Source organism: Chiloscyllium punctatum, chromosome 1 (assembly GCF_047496795.1).
Source record: "Chiloscyllium punctatum isolate Juve2018m chromosome 1, sChiPun1.3, whole genome shotgun sequence".
NCBI lineage: Eukaryota > Metazoa > Chordata > Chondrichthyes > Orectolobiformes > Hemiscylliidae > Chiloscyllium > Chiloscyllium punctatum.
In genome coordinates, this window is record NC_092739.1 from 102,241,888 (window position 1) to 102,263,914 (window position 22,027).

General features: G+C 40.3%; 1 protein-coding gene across 1 annotated transcript in view; it reads right to left on the reverse strand.

Annotated features, from left to right (window-relative positions):
* parp8 (poly (ADP-ribose) polymerase family, member 8) overlaps positions 1–22,027 on the reverse strand; it is a 410,911-nt gene that overhangs the window by 154,017 nt on the left and 234,867 nt on the right. Inside the window, exons 8-9 of the mRNA XM_072571640.1 lie at positions 1,763–1,823; positions 132–222 (exon numbers count right to left, since the gene is read on the reverse strand). Coding sequence (XP_072427741.1) covers positions 132–222; positions 1,763–1,823 — 152 coding nt within the window. The remainder of the gene's footprint in view (positions 1–131; positions 223–1,762; positions 1,824–22,027) is intronic.

Genomic DNA, 22,027 nt, shown 5'->3' on the forward strand with positions numbered 1-22,027 from the left:
ACTTCTCCAATGTCAGCAACATCAAAATGAAAGATTTTACAGTAAAACTGGATGCATTTAACATGTTTAGATTTTGATAACATTAGTGTGAACAAATATTGATATTAACCTAAAGGTACAGAAGTACTAACCTGGACCATTTAGATACTGTGTGAGAGAGCAATGCAGTCGTACTATCACAGGTTCTGTGCGAATTACGTCCCAGGCAACAGCAATCTCCTCCTGTCAAATAGCCAGGCAAGCAGAAACAAAACAATTTATTCAGAAATATAAAAATAACAAGATCTATCAGCAAAGTATAATGAATGATCACACTAAGTGCACACTTCATTCACTTTCTAATATATCAAATATATATGCGGATCTCTTTGGGTGCCAAACCTGACAGTGTTTAAGTTGTCATTCTAACAGCTCAATCATGCTTGGCTCCTTGTAAATTGTTACCATCCATTGTCACAATTTACTGCAAGGAACTAGATGCTCCAGATGGAAAGAAACTCAGTAAAGGCTGCTTTGGGATCTTGTTGGCAAAACTCATCATTTTTGCAAGCTTTGGCTTATGGACTGAAATGAAAAAAATCCATTTTTACTCAATTCAGCTTTTCTGTTAAATTTATTATGGAAAAACGTCATATCACGTTGTTAATATTTAAATGTAGCATTTAAGTTACAGGCAATCACTGTCAAGGCAATAGATACTATGTGCAGCTGAACTAGCGAAGATTTAATAAGGTTGCCACGCTGTTCAGTGATTTCTTCTGGGAAGTCTACAGATCAAAAAACTGTCCAACAACAGGACTGGGCTCACACTTGGTTGACACATACTTAACACCTCCAGATGTGACCAGAGTAATTAGTGAGTTGATGAAAGGAAGCCCCAGTACTGACCTGTTGCCAAGTCTGAGACTTAAGTCAGTACCTTTGGTAAGGTTGGAAGCTGAATTAGAAATACAAAACAATGATACAAGCAAATTGTAATCTATATTCGAAGTGGCATAATTTTGTTACAGAATTAATTTTCCATAGTTTAAATAAACAGGATGAAAGACATACTTATAAGATTTCAGTCTTCATATTACCAGCTGGGGGCTCCCACCAATATGTGTAGTTTCCATCTTTTGACAATGAGGACTAGCTTCACACAGGTCCATTATAAATTGCCATTTCTTCATCTCCATGAAAGGTGACACAACCTCACTATATGATATATCCCATGTGATATTACTCCTTCCTTCAAGGGCTATGCTTCATTTTACCTTTTCATTATTTGTGTGCCACTCATTGTTGCTGGGTTGTGATCACAGGCTGGGAATTTCTCTATATCGCTGCCTATTACATTCGGTAAAACATTAGAACCTAAAACAGACCATTTTCCCATTTTTCCACTGATGGTTCCCCAGCAGAAGAACCATCAGTTAGTTCACAGAGACCATTATTATCAATCTAATAATCACTTTGGACCTACAAGAGTAAACTCATCTGTGTACATGCTTCTTAGACCAGCACTTTGTAACCTTTCAGTTGATATTTAGGATGAGTTAACCACATACACAATCATCTCATAAGTCAGCATCATTATGCGGAACATTTTCACAACAGTGCAGACAATTTTAACTTCAGACCTTGAGAATGGAATTTAATGAGCCATGAATAAAGTGCCCTTCGGTATAAAATCAGGAACGTGATTCAATTTATTTGCACAGTAAGTCCATGCTTAATGAATCATGTTGTAATATAATGAACAGCGGTTTTGTTTACTCACATCAAGAAAGCTGACGTCAATGTGCAGATCGATGTCCACATCATCAATTGCTCCATACTCCCTGAAAAGTGATGATTTAAATGAATGTTCACAGAAATTAATCATAGCTAAGATATTTAGAATGATCAAACTTTTCCAAAGGTCATTAACTCTTTAATTTTAGAGATGCTCCAGTACCCTGAATTACAGAGATGTGGTATTGTGTCAATACTTCTCTAAGCTACATCTTCTACACCAATGGTAAGGAAATTAACTCAGTGCCTTCTCCATAATGGGAAGTATAAGCAAGCCCCTAACTGGCCATCTAGCCAAATAAGCAAAAGAAGGAGGTATAGATCCCCTTTGTATCTTGCCAACATTCTTGCCAATGCAAATATTACCAAAACTGATCAAATGGTTATTCTCTCTGTGGTTCCTGGGTCTCTGCTGTGTTTAAAATGACTGCCCACACAACAGTCACTAGACCAGAAAACAATCTGTCATGTATAATCTAGTTTCCAAGAGACAAAATAAGACACTTCATGAGAAAGAATTTGAAATAAGTTGGCTTTGTATATCAAGTCTCAAAAGTTCAACCTACTTCCTTCCTTTTAAGCATTTCCTTACATATGACAATCATGTAGATATATTCAGGAAGTTGGAACTGCTTTGCATGGAAAAGAAAAAATTGAGAGGTGATTTGAAAGAGGTATTCCTCATCATGAGGCATCTGGACAGAGTAGATAGAAAAAAAATTGTTCCAATTGGTGGAAATATCAAGATCAAGGAAGCACAGATTTAAATTAATTGACAAAAGAATCAACAATGACAGGAGGCAAAACACCTTCACGCAGTTGGTTAGGATACACAGTGTTGTGCTTCAAGCGAGATATACAAGAAGAAACTGGATTATTATTGGAAAAGAAAGAATGTTCAGGGGTGTGAAGGAAAGGTATGGGTGTGGCAGTGATGAAATGCTGCTTTGGACAACCAGCAAAGACATGATGAGCTGAATGGCTCTGTGATGAATAAAGTAAAAACCAAATGTTAATATGTATATCTAATATATTTTGTGTCTGCTTTAAAACCACAGCCTCATAAAGAGGCCTGCTATCATCAGACAATAGGATTCATCAGAAACCTTCCAGACATTACTGGAACATCAACATCAATCAAGGCTTGTTTGATGAGACTGGAAAACCAAACTATTGTCTTATCAACTTATACAGAGATGATTGCTTCCGAGGATTAAAAGAAAATCCTTACACAATAGAATTGCAAGTTATATCTATAGGATGACATGTTAATGACAGTCCATCTAACCTATGGAATTGACCATAGACAGTGTTCTTTATCTGCAGTGGAAGTCTTTGTCCAATTCTAACTGTTCCTCCACCCTTCCCATCCATTTACCCAACCAAGGATGTATGGTCACATGATTCCCACATGATCAAACACAAGTGCCTTTTTAATTAGACAATTCTGAAATAGGAGCATTCATGTCACATCTAGGATGGGAGGGCCATCTGCCATCTTCCCAAGTGCTGGCAAAATGCCAATACAGCAGAAACGTCATAGGAACACCCCCTCCCTTGTCCCCCAACCATCCACCATGCCTTTCCTCCTGACGTTTTGGTCCCAAATGCTTCCCAGCTCACTTCTTGAGACTGTAAAATCACAGCAATATAAAAAAAGGAGGCTGTTCTGCCCATCAAGCTTGTACCAGCTCTTTCAAACAGCTGTCCAGATTAGACCCACATCCAGGCTTTTCTTCAACATCCAAAAATGTAATTCATTTCAAATACATGTCAGTTTGCCTTTTGAAAATTTTTATGGAATCTGTTCTCCACCCTTTCTGATTTGTAATGCAGCATAATAACTGTCTGTGTAAAACAAAATCAGTTCATTGGAGTCATGGGCAGAAAGGGTGGTGAAGAAGTCTTTCAGTATGCTTACTTTCATCAGTCAAAACAGTGAGTATAGAAGGTGGAACATCTTGTTGCAGATGTAGAAGGCATTGGTAAGGCTACATTTGGAGTACTGCATGCAGTTCTGGTTGCCCTATTATAGAAAGAATATTTTTAAACTATAAAAAGTGCAGAAAAGATTTACTAGGGATGGTACTTAGACCTGAAGGTATGAGTTATAAAGATAGGGTGGCTTTTTTTTTCCGAAGCATAGGTGACTAATTTTATAAAGGTCTAGAAATCATGAGAGGCACAGATACAGTAGATAACCAACAGCTTTTTCCATTGGTAGGGGAGTCTAAAACTTGAGGATATAGGTTTAAGGTGAGAGGGGAGAGATACAAAAGGGTCCAGAGGGGCAATATTTTCACACAGAGGGTGGTGAGTGTCTGGAACGGGCTGCCAGAGGTAATGGTAGAGGCGAATACAATATTATTATTTAAAAAAAACATTTATACATGTATATGGATTGTGCTGAACTTGTAATGGTCCTCATTCTCAGCAAATAATTCATTTGTTAATCAATTAAAAATGATACACGTTGTATGAGAAATACACTGAGCAGGGCTGTGTTTGATTGGATTTGATTTGTTTTGTTATTATCACATATACATGGGAGCAGTGAAAAGTTTTACTTTTTGCAGTACAGGCAGATCATACCATACAAAGTGCATTAGGGCTTGAATAATACCATGTTACATCTTCAGAGAAGGTGTACAAAGAGCAAGATAAACATTAAATTTAAAATTTAAGACGTCCTTTCAGAAGCCTAATAACAGCAGGGAAGAAGCTGCTGGTATATATGTATATGCTTTTGTGTCTTCTGCCCGATGGAAGAGATTGGAAGAAATTATAACTGGGGTGGGAGGGCTCTTTGATTATGTTAGCTGCCTTCCAGAGACAATTCTTTACAAATCTGCAAATTGCAGAATCATATTTAAGTCACCACTAAAGCAGGCTTACTTCATCATTCAGAAGCTTTTAACTCTTCCTGACTTGCAGAATCATGGAAGTCACTACAAAAGAGAGACCATTTAATCTACTGCCATCAGTGCTAGTTCTTTAGCCAGCACCTCAATTCTTCACTGTATGGTTTATCAACTGAATGATCTCTGTATTGTCAGCTAATCCTAAATTGCAATTGCATTGTTATTCAGGCAAGTAATTTTTATTAGATTCTGTAAACATTTTTCACATGCATAGTATTTTTCTTCCATCTCAATGAACTTGTAGAAGTCCTCTTCCTGTTTCTTGCCTTGTTACCTCATGCCTGACAGAGCGGCAAAGCATCCGTGAATGTTTTAACGGTTGTACACTGGCAGTATCGTTTCTGAGGATGGAAACTAATTAAGCATGGAGCTTTGTAATCATTTAATCATTGTCCGGATTGTCAGGGATCACACAACCATATAATATAAGAGGTTTTTATCTCAATTATGGACAGACGTATGATGATAACAAGAGCTGGGTCGTTGGATGAAAGTCATATCTGAGCCACCTTCAAAATGAAATAACAGATCTCAAATCTCTGTTGTATCTGTATGTTGTATACAGATCTCTGTTGTATAAGTATGTTTTCCAAACTTTATTCTTAAAACATGCATAAATATTTTATATAGCATAACATTCAATTTTCACATTACATGTAGTCTGATAAAGATCAATTACTTTCAAGACGGTAAGTGAAGTGTTTCATATATTGCTTGCCATAACAGGTTAGATAAGGTTTACATTTTTTACTTTCCTAAACCTCCACAGTCTAATACAATGAATAGCTTAATAGGTCTGTTCAAAATGTCGTTAAAAGTTAGCCGTGTTGCTATGGAATTGAATTCACATTTTAGTCACCTTGAATCATAGACTCCCCACAGTGTGTAAGCAAACCATTCAGCACATAGAGTCCACACTGACCCAGTGAAAAGCATCCCACCCAGAGGCATCCCCCACCCACCCCATATCTCACCCAACCTATCCTACCCCTGTAGCCCTGTAATTTCCATGGCTAATACATCCAACCTGCACATCTATGGACACTATGGGCAATTTAGCATGGCTAATCCACCAGCCCGCACATCCATGGACACTCTGGGCAATTTAGAACAGCTAATCCACCAAGCCTGCACATCTCTGTGTAGGCAACCAGAGCAAACCCACACAGGCAAGGGGAGAATGTGCAAACTCCAATCAGACATTTGCCTGAAGTTGGAATCGAACCTGAGTCCCTGGAACTGTGAAGCAACACTGCTAACCACTGATCCAGTGTGCCACCCTACCTATTGTGTGTGAACCCATCTGGCAAGCTTGAGGACCACACTGCTACATAGGGAGCTGGCAAGTTGCATATAGGTGGTCTCTCAGCAGCCCCTGGGAGTGGGAGACAGGACATCATAAAAGGTCAAGGGTGTGGGGGTCGTGGAGGTTCCAAAGTGCGGGATGGGGGAGCTGCATCAAGAATGAATATTCCTACAACCCCGTGTTACCATTCGAGACTCCATCCTCTGGGCTTTGTGCATAGAACAGGATCTTTGGGTCATTGTGTCTGTGCTGGCCATGATGCTATTTTAAATGCATCGAATCTGCCTGCGTATGTCTGTATCATTCTAGCCCTCCAGCCTGCCAGCTTCGTCCACACAAAAATAAATTTCATGCTCATTCTTTTGAGAGTGCTTCAAAATGGAGGCACCTTTGTGTCTTCCTTGCTTTTTCAGCAGCAACCACTAGGAGAAACTGTCAATATTGTGATGCTGCCAGCCCTCTCATTGGGGATACCTTCTACACTGTTAGCCCATTCTCTTTTACTAAACACACCCTAAACCTGTCGGCTCCTGGCAACATTGTTGGGGGATGCCCCCTCTCCAACCCAAGCTTGCCAGCCAATCAAAAACCACCCCAAAGACAGGGCCTCCACCATTTTGACACATGAACCGCAATGGTTGCCTCCTTCCATGAAGAAATTTTTAAAACTAATCCTTTCACTCACATTCTGGAATCAAAGGTCATGGCTCTGGATTACTGAACCAGGACTGTACTTATTAGTTCAGGAAAAGATTAAGGAATTGTGTGTTTGCACAAGAAGGCTGTGGCAGGACCAAAACTCTGTGTCAGCATAGAGGATTGATCATCAGGAATTTCATTGCATAGACATTTTGCTGCAAATTGGAGAAGACACTCAGATCTGCATTACGCTGTTGACTAATCACAGACTGTTTGAATTTGTGCCATCAATTAACTATTCTATTGTCCAGTCTAAGCTCATCATTTTGCCGTGCATGAGATCTTAAATTCTGGTGTTCACTACTCCAGAGTGCAGAGTAGTGAACACCATTTAGGAAGGAGATAGACAGATTTTTATTGGGTAATTGGTGAAAGGATTTTGGAAGTAGGCAGGAAAGTGGAGTTCAGGCTGAGATGAGATCAGTCATGATTGTACTAGATAGCGGAGTAGGATTGAGGGCCTGAATTGCCTCATTCCATTCCTAGTTCTTGTGTTCTTAAAATGGGTCCTCGGTTATGGGAAGTCCCAGTGTCAAGTTAGGATAATTTTGGTCTAGACCCCCGCTCCCATCCACCTCCCGACCCCCCAAACCTCACCCCCCCCCCCCCCCCACCCCATCCCCCATCCCCCAGCAAGCAATCAGTAACTCAGGTTGGCTGCCAAGGATTTTGAATACGCTTTGTATGGTGCATTACATGTTAACTGAAATTCTACATTGTGGTTGAAAAGAACACAAGAAATAGCAGCAATAGGAGGACATTTAGCCCCTTGAGTCTGGTCTGCCAATCAATAAAACCATTAACATTAAAATTACATCTTTAATTGGTTGCTTTAATAGTGACTATTAAAATCATTTTGAGCTTTAATTACTTCATAAAGTTGTCAAAGAGAAAATCAGTAACAAAAAATGGAAATGAACTTATTGGTCGTAACCACGACGCTGCGTACAAGTTCGCGGCCCATCGAACAGTCAGAAACCTCACATTATGGTACCATTCCTGATTCATTGGATAAGCATCATATTATCATCGTTAAAAATTTAACATTTATGTTGACCCTTATTTTGGAAATTAAGTATAATATTCAGAGAAAAATAGAAGGATGAACTAAATTAATGACGGTGGATCTCACTGTTTGCAAATGCCATCTAATGGCCAAAGCATGAAATTACAAAATCAAAGTGTCAAATTTGGAAAATCCTAATGAACATGCAGCAGGGAAGACATCATCCAGTTTTGACAGAATTAATATGGAAATAAAATGGTCTGTGTTAGCAAAAACTTTTGAATTGAAGTTGCTAGGACATGCAATTTTAAACTGATACTGATTCGTGTTACACTATCCTCTGATTGAGGTCATCATTTTCCTGACTATACAAAACAATGAGTTTTGGAATGAGAATTAATTGGTTTAAGATAAATGCAATATGGTTCCATGGGCAACTTGCCTGCAAGTTGGAAATAACACTATTAACTGTGTCAAACAATTTATCTACTCTGATAACAAAGCCATTAATGACAATAGCATTACCACTCCAATGAACCAATGAATCAGCTTTGGTGCATTTGTCAGGTCCAATATGCATCCAAGCAGAACGGTTAATTTGCTGAGATAGCTTTGAATCTTTTGTGCTGCTTTACTACTGGCACCAATATGTGGTGCTAAGAAATTGTCTTTCTTAGAACCGTTGACAATGGCTATGGACCTTTGACAAGTCAAATCAACACCACATTCATGGCATCAATTGGTGCCACTGATGCTATATTGCACCATCATGATATTCGCTTCATTGACAATTGATCAGAGTGTTTATGTATTGCTTAACAGCGTCCATTTTAAAACTAATCCTAGCTGGTCGGCCTGAAATCTTTAAAATCTCAGGCTATTAAGGTACTAGCAACAACTTATGATCACCCAACTTACGATGACAACTTGGGATGCACTTATCCAGCAACTCTTGGGTGCCAAAGAAGCACTTCATAACTGGCTGAACTTAATTCATGGTACCGTGATCCAAGCCAAATTTAGAGGATCAAAGATAGATCTCTGCCCAGCCATATTTCTTTATGAATGCAGAGCTGTCTGTTAAAACTTAAGCTAGAGTCATAAAGTCATACAGCATGGAAACAAACCATTTGGTTCAACCAGTCCATATCAATCACAATCCCAAACAGGCCCATATCCTTCCAAAAATATCTTATTCATGTACTTATCCAAATGTCTTTTAAATATTGTAACTGTAGCCGCATGTCTTCTTCAAATCTTTCTCCTCTAACATTAACAATATACCCCCAGTCATGAAATCCCCAACCCTAGGGAAGAGACACCTGTCATTCACCCTATCTATCCCCATCATTTTATAAATCTCTGTAAGGTCACCCCTTAATTATTATCCAGCATCTCCATATATCTAAAACCCTCCATTCTTGGTAACATCCTGGTAAATCTTTTATGAACCCTCTCTTGCTTAATATTATCTTTCCAATAACAGGGTGACCAGAACTGCACACAGTACCCCAGAAAAGTGCTCACCTAAAATCCTGTTCAACCTCAACATGACATCCCGACACCTATACTCAAGGTTTTGAGCAACGAAGGCAAGTGTGCTGAATGTCTTCTTAACCACCCTGTCTACATGTGACATGAACTTTAAAGAACTATATGCATGGAGCACTAGGTCTCCATTCTACAGCACTACCCAAGGGGCTTACTTTTAATTGAATAAGTCCTGCCATTGTTTGTTTTACCAAAGTGCAATAACTTCCACTAATCCAAATTAAACTCTATCTGCCACTCCTCAGCCCATTGACACAATTGATCAAGATCTCTTTGTAATTTCAGATATCCTTCTTCACTGACAATTATATCAGCTATTCCCTGTCACCTCTGTTGGGGGGGGGGTTAGGGTTCAGACAGTTTATATCAATGTCACTGCCTAGTTGGTTATGTGGCACAGCAGACCTCCCACCCGCTGCAGAACATTTCAAATTCTCAGCCTATTAACATCATGTAAGTAATCTGTTTTGTCGCAGAGTTAAAAATCACCCTACAGCTCGATGCAATTTTAATATATAAACTAAGTTTAGTATGAATTGATCCATTTTCTAATTGCACACTAATCCCTGTGTTGAAAGGAACAATTAAGGTAGGTTTAACAATTAGCCCCAACCCTGGTACCCCAGTCCCCTAGAAAACACAATGAAGTGCTGCCATATCATCTTAGGGGGGAAAATACTACACAGAACTAAAGTGCTTGCTCCAATTTTCAATCCACGCTTTATAATAAAAATAGTAGTATTATGTCACAGTGAAATGCTGAAAGTACAGCAATCAGACTGTTTCAAAACAACTGTCAGAAATCCTGAAGTAGCTTTTGAGTGATAATTCATAGTTACAGGAGAATTGACACATTTAACCCTTCAGATGTAGGAAGCAGAGTACAGAAAACGTGAGGAAAGATAAGAAGCACAGCACAGAAAACCTCAAGAAACTTGATGGTGCAACTGAAAACCTATTATTGTCTCCAAGGACTTTTACACAGTTACTATTCTACGCAATGCCCTTTCTCAGTCATCTCCCTCTGTGCAACTATTCTGTCATAGTTGCATTCTTATTCATCCCAGTATTGCCCCATCTGTGCAGTTTTGTCCTCACTTAATGGCCCCCTTTGTTTCCAAATTTCATCCTTGGCTTCTTCTGATTCCTTATTAATATACTGGTGAAACATAATCGAAAAGGACAGGCTATCATTTTCCATTTGCATTACTTCATGATTACTCCAATCCATAACTGTTGTACTACTGGAATGCTTGTGAGATATCATCTTGCGTACGCACCAGAATTTAAAGCTAATCAACATTGCCAAGGCTGAAGTTGCCCGTCTATTCTCACCTCCCAAAAGAGATGTCGATCCAATCACAAGCTGATCCTGCTTTAACTGTGGATTGATCTTCAAACTCTACATTTGATGTATTCAGAAACACTAAACATCTCTGTGCTTCCTCACCCCAACCACTGCTAAAGCTTACAAAGCATTCTTTTTCAATACCAACTGGCAGTGTACTGGTAATGCCACTGCAGTAGTGATCCACATACTGAGGCCAAAGTTCTGGAGATACAGGTTCAAATCCCAACATAGCAGATGGTAAAGTTTGAACTAAAAAAAGGTCTGGAATTAAAGAGCAACCATTAATGAGAATCACTACGCATTGTTGTAAATACTCAGCTGGTTCAGTAATATCCTTCAGTGAAGGGAATCAGCAATCTGATCAGGCCTATATGTGACTCCAAACCCACAGTAATATGTTTAACTCTTTACTGCCTGATTGACATTAAATGTTGGCCATGACCTGTGAATGGAAAACAAAACTGTCCTTTTTGGGTTTCTGTGCTTCACATTATACACAAACTAAATCTTACAGGGTCTTTCAGTGCATTGCAGTTCACCCTACACAAGCGCTACTCTTTTGTTAACCTTATTCATGCTAATGCAACCCCAATTCCTGTTCTCTCCCTCCTTGAAACCTTTTGTTGGCCCCTTTCCTAGAATTTTACTTTTCCTGATCATGGAGGTATGTAGCTACGTTAATGAAAAGTTTGGGAGAAGATTTGTAGCTTGGGTGCTCGTTGTTGTGGCTCTATTCGCCGAGCTGGGAATTTGAGTTGCAGGCGTTTTGTCCTCTGTCTAGGTGACATCCTCAGTGCTTGGGAGCCTCCTGTGAAGCGCTTCTGTGATCTTTCCTCCGGCATTTGTAATGGTTTGAATCTGCCGCTTCCGGTTGTCAGTTCCAGCTGTCCGTTGCAGTGGTTGGTATATTGGGTCCAGGTTGATGTGCTTATTGATTGATTGAGTGTACAAAATCCCATGCAAGGACTGCACAAAACACTACATAGGACAAACAGGAAGACAGCTAACAATCCGCATTCATGAACACCAACTAGCCACGAAACGACACGACCAGCTATTCTTAGTAGCCACACACGCAGATGACAAGCAACATGAATTCGACTGGGACAACACTACTATTATAGGACAAGCCAAACAGAGAACAGCCAGGGAATGCCTAGAGGCATGGCACTCATCCACAGATTCATAAGTACATCGACCTGGACCCAATGTACCGACCACTGCAACGGACAGCTGGAACTGACAACCGGAAGCGGCAGATTCAAACCACTATAAATGCTGAAGGAAACAGCACAGAAGCGCTTCACAGGAGGCTCCCAAGCACTGAGGATGTCACCTAGACAGGGGACGAAACGTCTGCAACACAAATTCCCAGCTCGGTGAACAGAACACAACAATGTTAATGAAAAAATATAAAGTGGGTGCATTTTCTTTTTGTGAAGAAACAAGCCACACATTATTGGCCCGGACACTGTAAACAAGTCGGTAGGTTGGGTAGGCAGGTGAGAGGGGTAATCAGCATTTTTAGGATGTGCAGATAGGAAAAGATGGTGGGCAGGGTAATTTAAGTGTGTGGGGTGAAAACTTTTGCTTTCTAATGGCAGGCTCAGATTTAGAGATTAATTTAGCTACGTGTTTGAAGCTGTTGGCGCTTATGCTGTCCTGTGCAGGGTCCCTTCCTCTAATGCATTTGTATGCCAAGAATTGTCATTATATCATAACTTTTTATAATTACATCCTGCCTCCAAGATAAAGTCAGAGATGTATGAGACTCACACAGAAAGTGGTTCACATTCATTTAAATCTGATCTGCACCTTAATGCAGTTGGGAATATGGTCAGTAGTTTTCCTTGTTTAACTCAATGTCACATGGGAAAGGAGCAGGAGAAGGGAATTGTTCATGGAAGCTCAGGACTGGCAAAGGTGAGAGTTGTCAGTGGTGAAGAGGAGCTAGGTGGTGTTGGGTTGGGGACCTGGGGAAATGAAAAAGTGATCCAGCTTCGGATAGAGGCTGGGTTGGTGCATGTAATAGGGGGATCTGTGAAGGGGGATGTGGGCTAGTCAGTCAAGGAATGAAAATGATATGCATAAAGAGCACCACTCGCACTGTCCATGTGTGGGCCCATCCCAGGGTGTTAGCTTGCAGAATCCTTCCAAGGCTTTGAGTTCACTTACACCATTTGAAGGACCACCATTCAATGTCCTTTATAACATAAGGGAGGTTCAGCAGAGTCTGGAGGTTTAGCCATGTCCCACAGATTGGTGGGTACAACACTAGACACAAATACAAACAATTAGTAACAAGTGAATGCAAAACACACATTATCTTTTCCATATTAATGAATTCCCTAACACTTCTGAAAACATCAAGGTATTCCAACCATGAGGAGTCCCAGTTCATTTAGCTCTCTGACTAAGCTAAGCTATTTGCAATGAATAATGATGATACGTGCATGAATGAAGTGAAACAAATGCAATGAGGAACATTTACAAGAGAAATTTGAATATGGAAAATACCAACGCCAACTTTGTGATCTCATTAGGTCTTATGCTAATGGAATTGGATTTGTGTAGGAAAGTCTTGGTTAGGTTATGCAGCCTTCCTGTTTGACCAGCAGACTTTCTTTTTTTTAAAAAAAACAATGTTGTGGGTTGCAGCTTTCTTAGCTGATGGTGATTTTCACTGCTGAAAACCTTCCCCGCTACATCACTGCACTATGCATGCATGCCATCAGCACTTTAATTATAATCGTATGGAAACCAGCAAACAGCAAGAGAGTGGAAGAGAAACCCACTTCCTTTTAGCATCGGGAACAGTGCACCTGCATAAAGCTCCATCTAATGTTTTAGGAAACTACAGAATTAGCCCAGTTCACTGCACTAAATGGGGGAGAGCAATAAGAAAGCTGTCACAAAAAGGAATTTGCACAGAATCACAGTGTTCCATGGTCTGATGGATGCAAACAATGTACCGTACTTTGTGTACTCAGTATGTAAAATAAAAATCAACAATACAACCTGCATATTACAGAGGCTTTTTACTGAGTACGATGACTAACCGTCAATGCAACTAGCTATTTATATGTACCAATTACACATAGTAATGGTGGGCTCAGAGCACATAAATCCTCACACCAACTTCCCAGAAACAGAGCTGGCTTAAGTCATTAAAATAAGTTTAGTTTTTATAGAATAAAGATATACATTTAGAATCCTGCATTGATTTAAAGGGTAATCATGCATTTTAACCATTTTGAATACTGTCTGAAACCTAAAAATATTTTTGAAACTCCAACTCCAAAAGGTTCAGTCAAGCTCTGTGCGCTTTGTAACATTGACTTGATAACATATTAAACTTATACTCCACGAAGTCTGAAGATCAAGCAGTATGTCATGAGGATCTCATTTCAGTGTTATACCATCACATCGACATTTTTGTGGAGCAGAAACCATTTTGCAGTCATGCACTTTGCTTTGTGAGTCAGCTGATCAATATGACAGACAAATATGGTTTGGGGAGCTCTCTTTCTCAAATCCACCATAATTATACTGCTACTTGAAATTGATTGCTGGTGTAAGGCCATGTTTAAATAATTCATATATAAATATTAATGCAGCATTGGAGCCTGCTCTGTGTGTCACACAAAGCACCAGTGCTAGCATCAGTTTTTATGTATGCACACCCACACACATCTGCTTAGACAAGAAGCAGAGCAATATATCTGCGCTATTTACAAAAAAAAACACAAATTTAATTTTAAGCACCAGCATTCTAAAGCATTTCATAAATTAGCAATAAATCATTAGCATGCAGAAAAGAACAATCAAAATGTAGCAACATGCCACAAAAGGTCATTTTTTTCTGAAAGACAGTCTTAATAATTTAATGTTGTTTGTGTGGGGAATTACAAATCAAGTTATAGTTGGAATAACATTAAATGTACAAACCTGACCACAGTATTAAGTAGCATCTACAGATGGTCCTTTTGACATGATGTAACATTGATATTAAACTAAAAATGGCAAATGCCACCTTTCACAGTGGATCAGAGTACTGTAGCATTAAAAATTAAGAAATGCACATCTGATTCAACAAATCTGTAGCCTTATTCAACACTTTAGACATCAGATTGTGTTGAACCACACTCAGGATGCACTGAGGATAATTATAAAGTACTTGTGCTCCTGTCATGGAGCTTCATTCAGAAGCAACACATGAATTGGGATATTCATCACACAAAATCATTTATTCATAAGGATGGGAAACTTCAGGAAGCACAGCCTCAAATCCCCACAGCACATTCTTGATTGTTCGAAGCAAAAAGTCATACATTTACCCAAACAGCTCATGTCTTGTTCAACAGTCACATCCACACTCCTTCTCCCAAATCCCAGCGAAGCAACTGGAAAGTGTATAGTGTAATGCGAATAAAAATTGCATCAAATATCTGTTATCTATTTTAATCAAGATGTTACTCTGTTTAAAGTAAAGATTGTTCGTAGAAGAGAATTCAAGATACAGTGGATGTTGTAAAGCAGAGAATCATAAATGGCTCCAGAACAAAATTAGGCCATGCCTTTGAAGGGAACAATGTACCAAGTGCCATTCCCTGACTTTGCTCAATTGTCCTACAAGATTTTCTTTTTCAGCTAATGATCCAATTCCCTTTTGAACTTGCCGCCAAGTTCTCAATCTGCATGAGTAATCTTTTCTCTATGTCACTGTTGATTCTTTGAACAACTGCCCTTGAATTTATGCAGTATGTTCCTTGATCCTTTCACCAATGGACAGTTTCTCTGTACCTACTCTGTCCAAATCCCTCATTTTGAATTCCTTGATCAAATCTCCTCTCAACTTCATCTTCTTCAAGGAAAACAGTTCCAATTGCTCCAACCTTCCACCTACCTGACATTCCTCAGCCAAGGAACCATTCTCATGAATGTTTTTCACATCCTCTCTAACGACTTCACAATTTTCCTGAAGTATGGTTCCCGGAACTGTGGAAAATTCTCCAGTTGAGACCAAAAAGGAGTGTTTTACACTTAGTTCTTATATAAATAACAGAAAATTCCAGAAACTCTCAGTGTGAGAAATTCTCAGAGTGAAAAATACAGTTAAGGAGCAGGACCTTTTTGAGAGAAGCTGAGATACTGTCAGTTGAGCAGAGAGTGGGGCACAGTTCAAATTGCAGAAGTCATCAAAGAGAACCAGGGAGGCATATTTATGTCACTTGTTAAGTAAATGGCTGCTGCAAGGAGTGGCAGATGGAGTTTAATTTAGATAAATATGAAATATTGCATTTTGGAAAAGCAAACTGGGGCAGGACTTATACAGTCAATAGTAGGGCCCTAGGAAGAAACAAAAAGAGACCTAGTGGTGCAGGTGCATAGTTCCTTGGAAGTGGAATTGCAAGTAGACAGGGTGGTGAAAAAGGCATTTGGCATGCTGGCTTCATTGGGTCAGAGCATTAAATATAGGAGTTGCAATGTCATGTTATGGCTGTAGAGCACATTGTGAGGTTCCTTTTAGAATACTGAAACAATCTGGTTGCCCTTCTGTAGGAAAGATGTTGTTGAACTTGAGAGGATGCAGAAAAAAATTACAAGAATGCAGCTGGGACTGGAGGTTTGATTTATAGGGAGAGGTTGAATAGGCTGGGGCCTTAGAGTTGGAGACTGAGGGGTGACCTTATAGTGGTTTACAAAATCATGAGGGGGATGGATATAATGAATAGTCAAGGTCTCTTCTCTCGGTTGGGGGAGTAGATTTAAGGTGAAATGGGAAAGATTTAAAAAGGACCTAAAGGGGAATTGTTTTCATACAAAGTGTATGAAATGAGCTGCGAGAGGAAATAGTGGATGCTGGTACAATTGCAACATTTAAAAGGCATCTGAATGGGTATATGATTAGAGAGATATGGACAAAGTGCTGGCAAATGGGACTAAGTCATATTGTGCTGTCTGGTCAGTGTGGATGAGTTGGACCAAAGGGTTTGTTTCTGTGCAGTGTGACTCTATGAAATTGGCAAGAGTAGATCATTTGGCCCCTCAAACCAGGAGATGATGTTTTACTTCAGCTGTATCATCTCACATTGTTCCCATATTACCTAATTCTCGAAGTATCCAAACATTCATCGAATTCTACGCTGGTTATGTTCAATTATTGAATATCCATGTCCTCTGGAATTGAGAATTTCAACAATTCACAACACTTTGTGTTCAGGCATTTAGAGTCATAGAGACATAGAGATGTACAGTACGGAAACAGGACCTTTGGTCCAGCACGTCCATGCTGACCGGATTTCCTAACCTAATCTAGTCCCACCTGCCAGCACCCAGCCCATATCCCTCCAAACCCCTCCTATTTATACATCCATCCAAATGCCTTTTAAATGTTGCCTCTGCTTCCTCTGGCAGCTCATTCCATGCAGGCACCAGCCTCTGCATAAAAAAGTTTCTCCTTAGGTCTCTTTTATATCTTTCCCCTCTCACCCTAAACCTATGCCCTCTATTTCTGGTGACCCCACTCCAGGGAAAAGACTTTGTCTATTTATCCTATCCATGCCCTCATGATTTTATAAACTTCTATAAGCTCAGCCCTCAGCCTTCGGCACTCCACGGAAAACAGCCCCAGCCTGTTCAGCCTCTCCCTGTAGCTCAAATCCTCCAACCCTGGCAACATCCTTGGAAATCTTTTCTGAACCCTTTCAAGTTTCACAACATCCTTCCAATAGGAAGGACACCAGAATTGCATGCAATATTCCAACAGTGGCCTAACCAATATGCTGTACAGCCGCAACATGACCTCACAACTCCTGTACTCAATACTCTGACCTATAAAGGAAAGCATACCAAATGGCAAAGGGTCAATTAGACTCAAAACGTCAGCAGCTCTTTTCTCTCCTTACAGATGCTGCCAGACCTGCTGAGATTTTCCAGCATTTTCTCTTTTGGCTTCAGATTCCAGCATCCACAGTAATTTGCTTTTATACCAAATGCCTTCTTCACTATCCTATCTACCTGCAACTCCACTTTCAAGGAACTATGAACCTGCACTCCAAGGTCTCTTTGTTTCTGAGATTGTGCCCTCTGGCTCTTCACTTGCCAACTAGGGAAACACCCACTCAACATAATTTAGTCACCTAGAGAATTTCATTGTGGTGTAATTAGAATTGAATAGTTGCAGTCATAAAATAGTTATTTATAGATATCAACCTCAGGTCCTGATTAGGGAGGAGAGTGACATTAGCTCAAAATAATTGGTGATGACAAGTCTTCCACACTTCCTAGATAGTCAGTGAGTCACTGGAGACTTGATAAACTTCCTAATATGATTGTAGCAATAGCAAAACAATGATTATGGTGCAGGTTGCAAAAATAAAATAAAAACTTATTCTCTAATCATTTCCTATCATAAAATAAACTTGTGCAGATGAGAATATGATCAAGCTTAATTGCCCCTCAGTTCCAACCTATCATTAATTAGCCCATAAACCTGCTAGACCTTATCCTCACCAAACTACCTGATCATCAGTACCAGTTGCAACAGGTAGGTAAAAACAATGACTGCAGATGCTGGAAACTAGATTCTGGATTAGTGGTGCTGGAAGAGCACAGCAGTTCAGGCAGCATCTGAGGAGCAGTAAAATCAACGTTTCGGGCAAAAGCCCTTCATCAGGAATACAGGCAGAGAGCCTGAAGGGTGGAGAGATAAGTGAGAGGAGGGTGGGGGTGGGGAGAAAGTACCATAGAGTACAATAGGTGAGTGGGGGAGGGGATGAAGGTGATAGGTCAGGGGGAGGAGAGGGTGGAGTGGATAGGTGGAAAAGAAGATAGGCAGGTAGGACAAGTCATGGGGACAGTGCTGAGCTGGAAGTTTGGAACTGGGGTGAGGTGGGGGAAGGGGAAATGAGGAAACTGTTGAAGTCCACATTGATGCCCTGGGGTTGAAGTGCTCTGAGGCGGAAGGTGAGGTGTTCTTCCTCCAGGCGTCTGGTGGTGAGGGATCGGCGGTGAAGGAGGCCCAGGACCTCCATGTTCTCGGCAGAGTGGGTGGGGGAGTTGAAATGTTGGGCCACAGGGCGGTGTGGTTGATTGGTGCGGGTGTCCCGGAGATGTTCCCTAAAGCGCTCTGCTAGGAAGCGACCAGTCTCCCCAATGTAGAGGAGACCGCATCGGGAGCAACGGATACAATAAATGATATTGGTGGATGTGCACCCTTCAGGCTCTCTGCCTATATTTCTGATGAAGGGCTTTTGCCTGAAACGTCAATTTTACTGCTCCTTGGATGCTGCCTGAACTGGCTGTGTTCTTCCAGCACCACTAATCCTGAACCAGATGCATCAGCCCTCTCCAGAAATGACCACTGAAAAGTCGTGTGTTTAAATTGAGCATACGCACTGTGATGCTCTGCAGTACAATCAATGTGTTAAGTGGGTCAGATTCAGATTAGGTTTTAAATATTAAAACTAGGCCTCCATGCGAAGTTGTGGTCATAATCAGCAGTAGAATTGTATTCAACCTTTATCCGTAACCTCTTGACACAGCATGTTCCCCCACCCCTTGCTGAGGGATCTCCCTGATTTTTTTAGGAATGAATGAGACCATGTCAGGAGCTTCACCAACATGCCTAAAAATGAGGTGCCAACCTAATGCAGTTGAATATCGAATCATGTTCAGGAAGATTCGCAGGATCACAGAACTGTTCTGGAGGAGAAGAAAGGCATTCAGCCCATTATGTCCGCAGCAGTTCCCTGAACATTTTAACGAAGTACCAATTCCCTGTCTTTTGCCTGTAACTCTGCACATTGTTCCTTGTTAAATCACTGTCTAATGCCATCGTGAATGTTTCAATTGAATCTGCCTCCATCATGCTTCCAGGCAGTGGTTCTGTACCCTGACCACTCACTGACTGTAAATATACTTTCTCTCCTCATGTTTTTGTTTTGCAAATCACTTTGCGCAGAATCTTTTCGGGGCCTAGACAACATAAACTATGACTTACATAAAATGTAAGAAGATCATTCAAGCCTATCTTGACATGGGAGCAACTTGCTACATCTTTTGTACAATTTCAGGTTATCAAGGCAAGATTCCTGCTAGGTGGTGAACAGTTGCAAATTAAGCCAGGTTGTTGTTTTAAACAACCTTATTAATTGCACATTGTGCAATATCAACACACAGCTTCCACCCTACTAACCACTGCAAGCCAAATAGATACTGAGAACTCTTAACATGGACATCAAATTGGGCCTCTGGCGATTTCAGCTCACCATTTGCTCCAAAGTACCTCCTTATTGGATACCAAGACCTAACACCTCAGTACTCCGTTGGCACTGGCCCTACACACCGTAGGGTGCATCGCCAGCTGTAAGACCACAAGAAATAGGAGCAAGAATGGGCCATTTGACTCCTCAAGCCTGCTCTGCCATTCAATACGATCAGGGATAATCTGACAATGCTCACAACCATACTCCTGCCTTTTCCTCATAACTGTTGTTTTCCCGACTGATCAAGTATCTATCTCCATAATAAAGATACACAAAAATCATGTTTGCTTGCTCTCTTACTGTTTACTTACTCTAAGCCTGGTGCAAGTAACATTCGTCAAAACAGGAGTTACATTCTCTACCTTTAAATTGAATGGGACTGACCCCAAACCAAAGGAGCTTTGGCAATTTAAAACCAATGCATTAACTATTTCCCCAGCCTCTTCTTTAATGACATGAAGATGAACTCTATCAGGACTTTGGGACTTGTTAGCTCACAGTGCTTGGAATTTCCGTTCATTCACTGTGGAATTCTGTTCCTGCAGCACTGTGATCTACCAACACCAGATGCAAAGTTTCAAGAAGGCAGACAGCACTATTCTCGAAAACACAAGATGAGCAACAATTGCTGGCCTTGCCAGTGAAGCTCACATCCATGACAGGATTTTTTAAAAAATGTACACGCTGACTTTTAGTAACCTCTAGTGGTTTGCCATTTGGTGAGAGCTCCTCGGATGGTGCACCAAGGAAAACAGTGAATCTAACCATTAAATTCCCATACATGAATTTGGCCCCAGAAGTCAATCAGCGAATTGTTTTTAAACGATGGCAAAGAAGATAGGATTTGAGATCCTGATCAATTTCCCCCAATTTTCTTCCTGAACTCTGGTAAAAAAAAATACAGGTAACAAGTGGCCTGGGGAAGCAACAGAGGAACTGTTATAATGAGAACTAAAAGCCCATGAAAGCACATGGCCACATCTCTCCTTCTAATACATCTCCAGGAACCTTCAGAACAGCTCATGCATACGACACAGAATTCATTTTGATATATCTTTTGGAGCTTTGTTTTCCCTTTAATTGTGGATTCACCATTTTTGTTCACACAAATGAGTACCAGCCTGCAACACTGATATTACAGGGTGAGCTCCCTTCAGAGAGGGACTGCTGCTGGGAAGATGTAAATAGCCAGGGTGGGGAAGGGGGCTTATTGTTTGGCAGAATTTCTGCCCTGTGCCTCTCCCTCTCATGAAAGGAGGAAAAATCCAAGTGGCTATGAAAATAGACACTAGGGCAAGGCACTGATAGAATTCTGGTTGCCAAGGGAACACAACCTAGTAAGAATTCGCAAATTCATGAAGGTTGGAAGGTGGATGTGCTAATGCTTGGGGTAATGAAGTGGTGATGGGAGGCATCTATGTTGGACAGGGAGAAATATCTAAAATAGATTAAAATTGTCATCTGCACAAATCAGATTTCAATACTCCACCTTGACCCTGACATCTGAAATGCATTTCACTCGCTTGACAATCATTTCAAGATATCACAGAATACAGAGTTATGGATGTTTTAAATCATATGGCGAATTAAGTGAAGGAGACAATGCCATTAATGCAGAACACACACCAAAAAAAATCAGCAGAAGAAGAGATAAATATTATTGGATTAGCTTCATTCTCTCTTCTCTCAGATTTTCATTTGAGTACAGTAATCCGCTGACTGAACATTACCATTTTGAGTAGGCCTCTGCATCCTTTTCTCCTAGTTTCCCTTCGTCCCCTTCACTGTGCTAGTTTTTAATTAGTCTGCAAATGATTTTGCCAAGAATATTTCTTTCAGATTCTGGAGAACATTTTTAATAATTAATGTCTCCTGCTAAACAAACATTTCAACAAATGGCATGAAAACCTTTCAAAGCTGAACAGTGAGCACTGAATATTCCTCTAATTATGCTAAAACCGGACTGAAGCCTTTCATAGGAATAAATACTCACTGGAAATATGAAAAATTGTATTTAATTTCAGAGTTAACAGCATGAAAAACATACACTGCACATCAAAACATCTACTGCAGAAATTAGAAAATATTCCAGATCAATAGAACATAGTAAATAGATCAATCAGAACACAGTAAAGGTATTATGTAGTC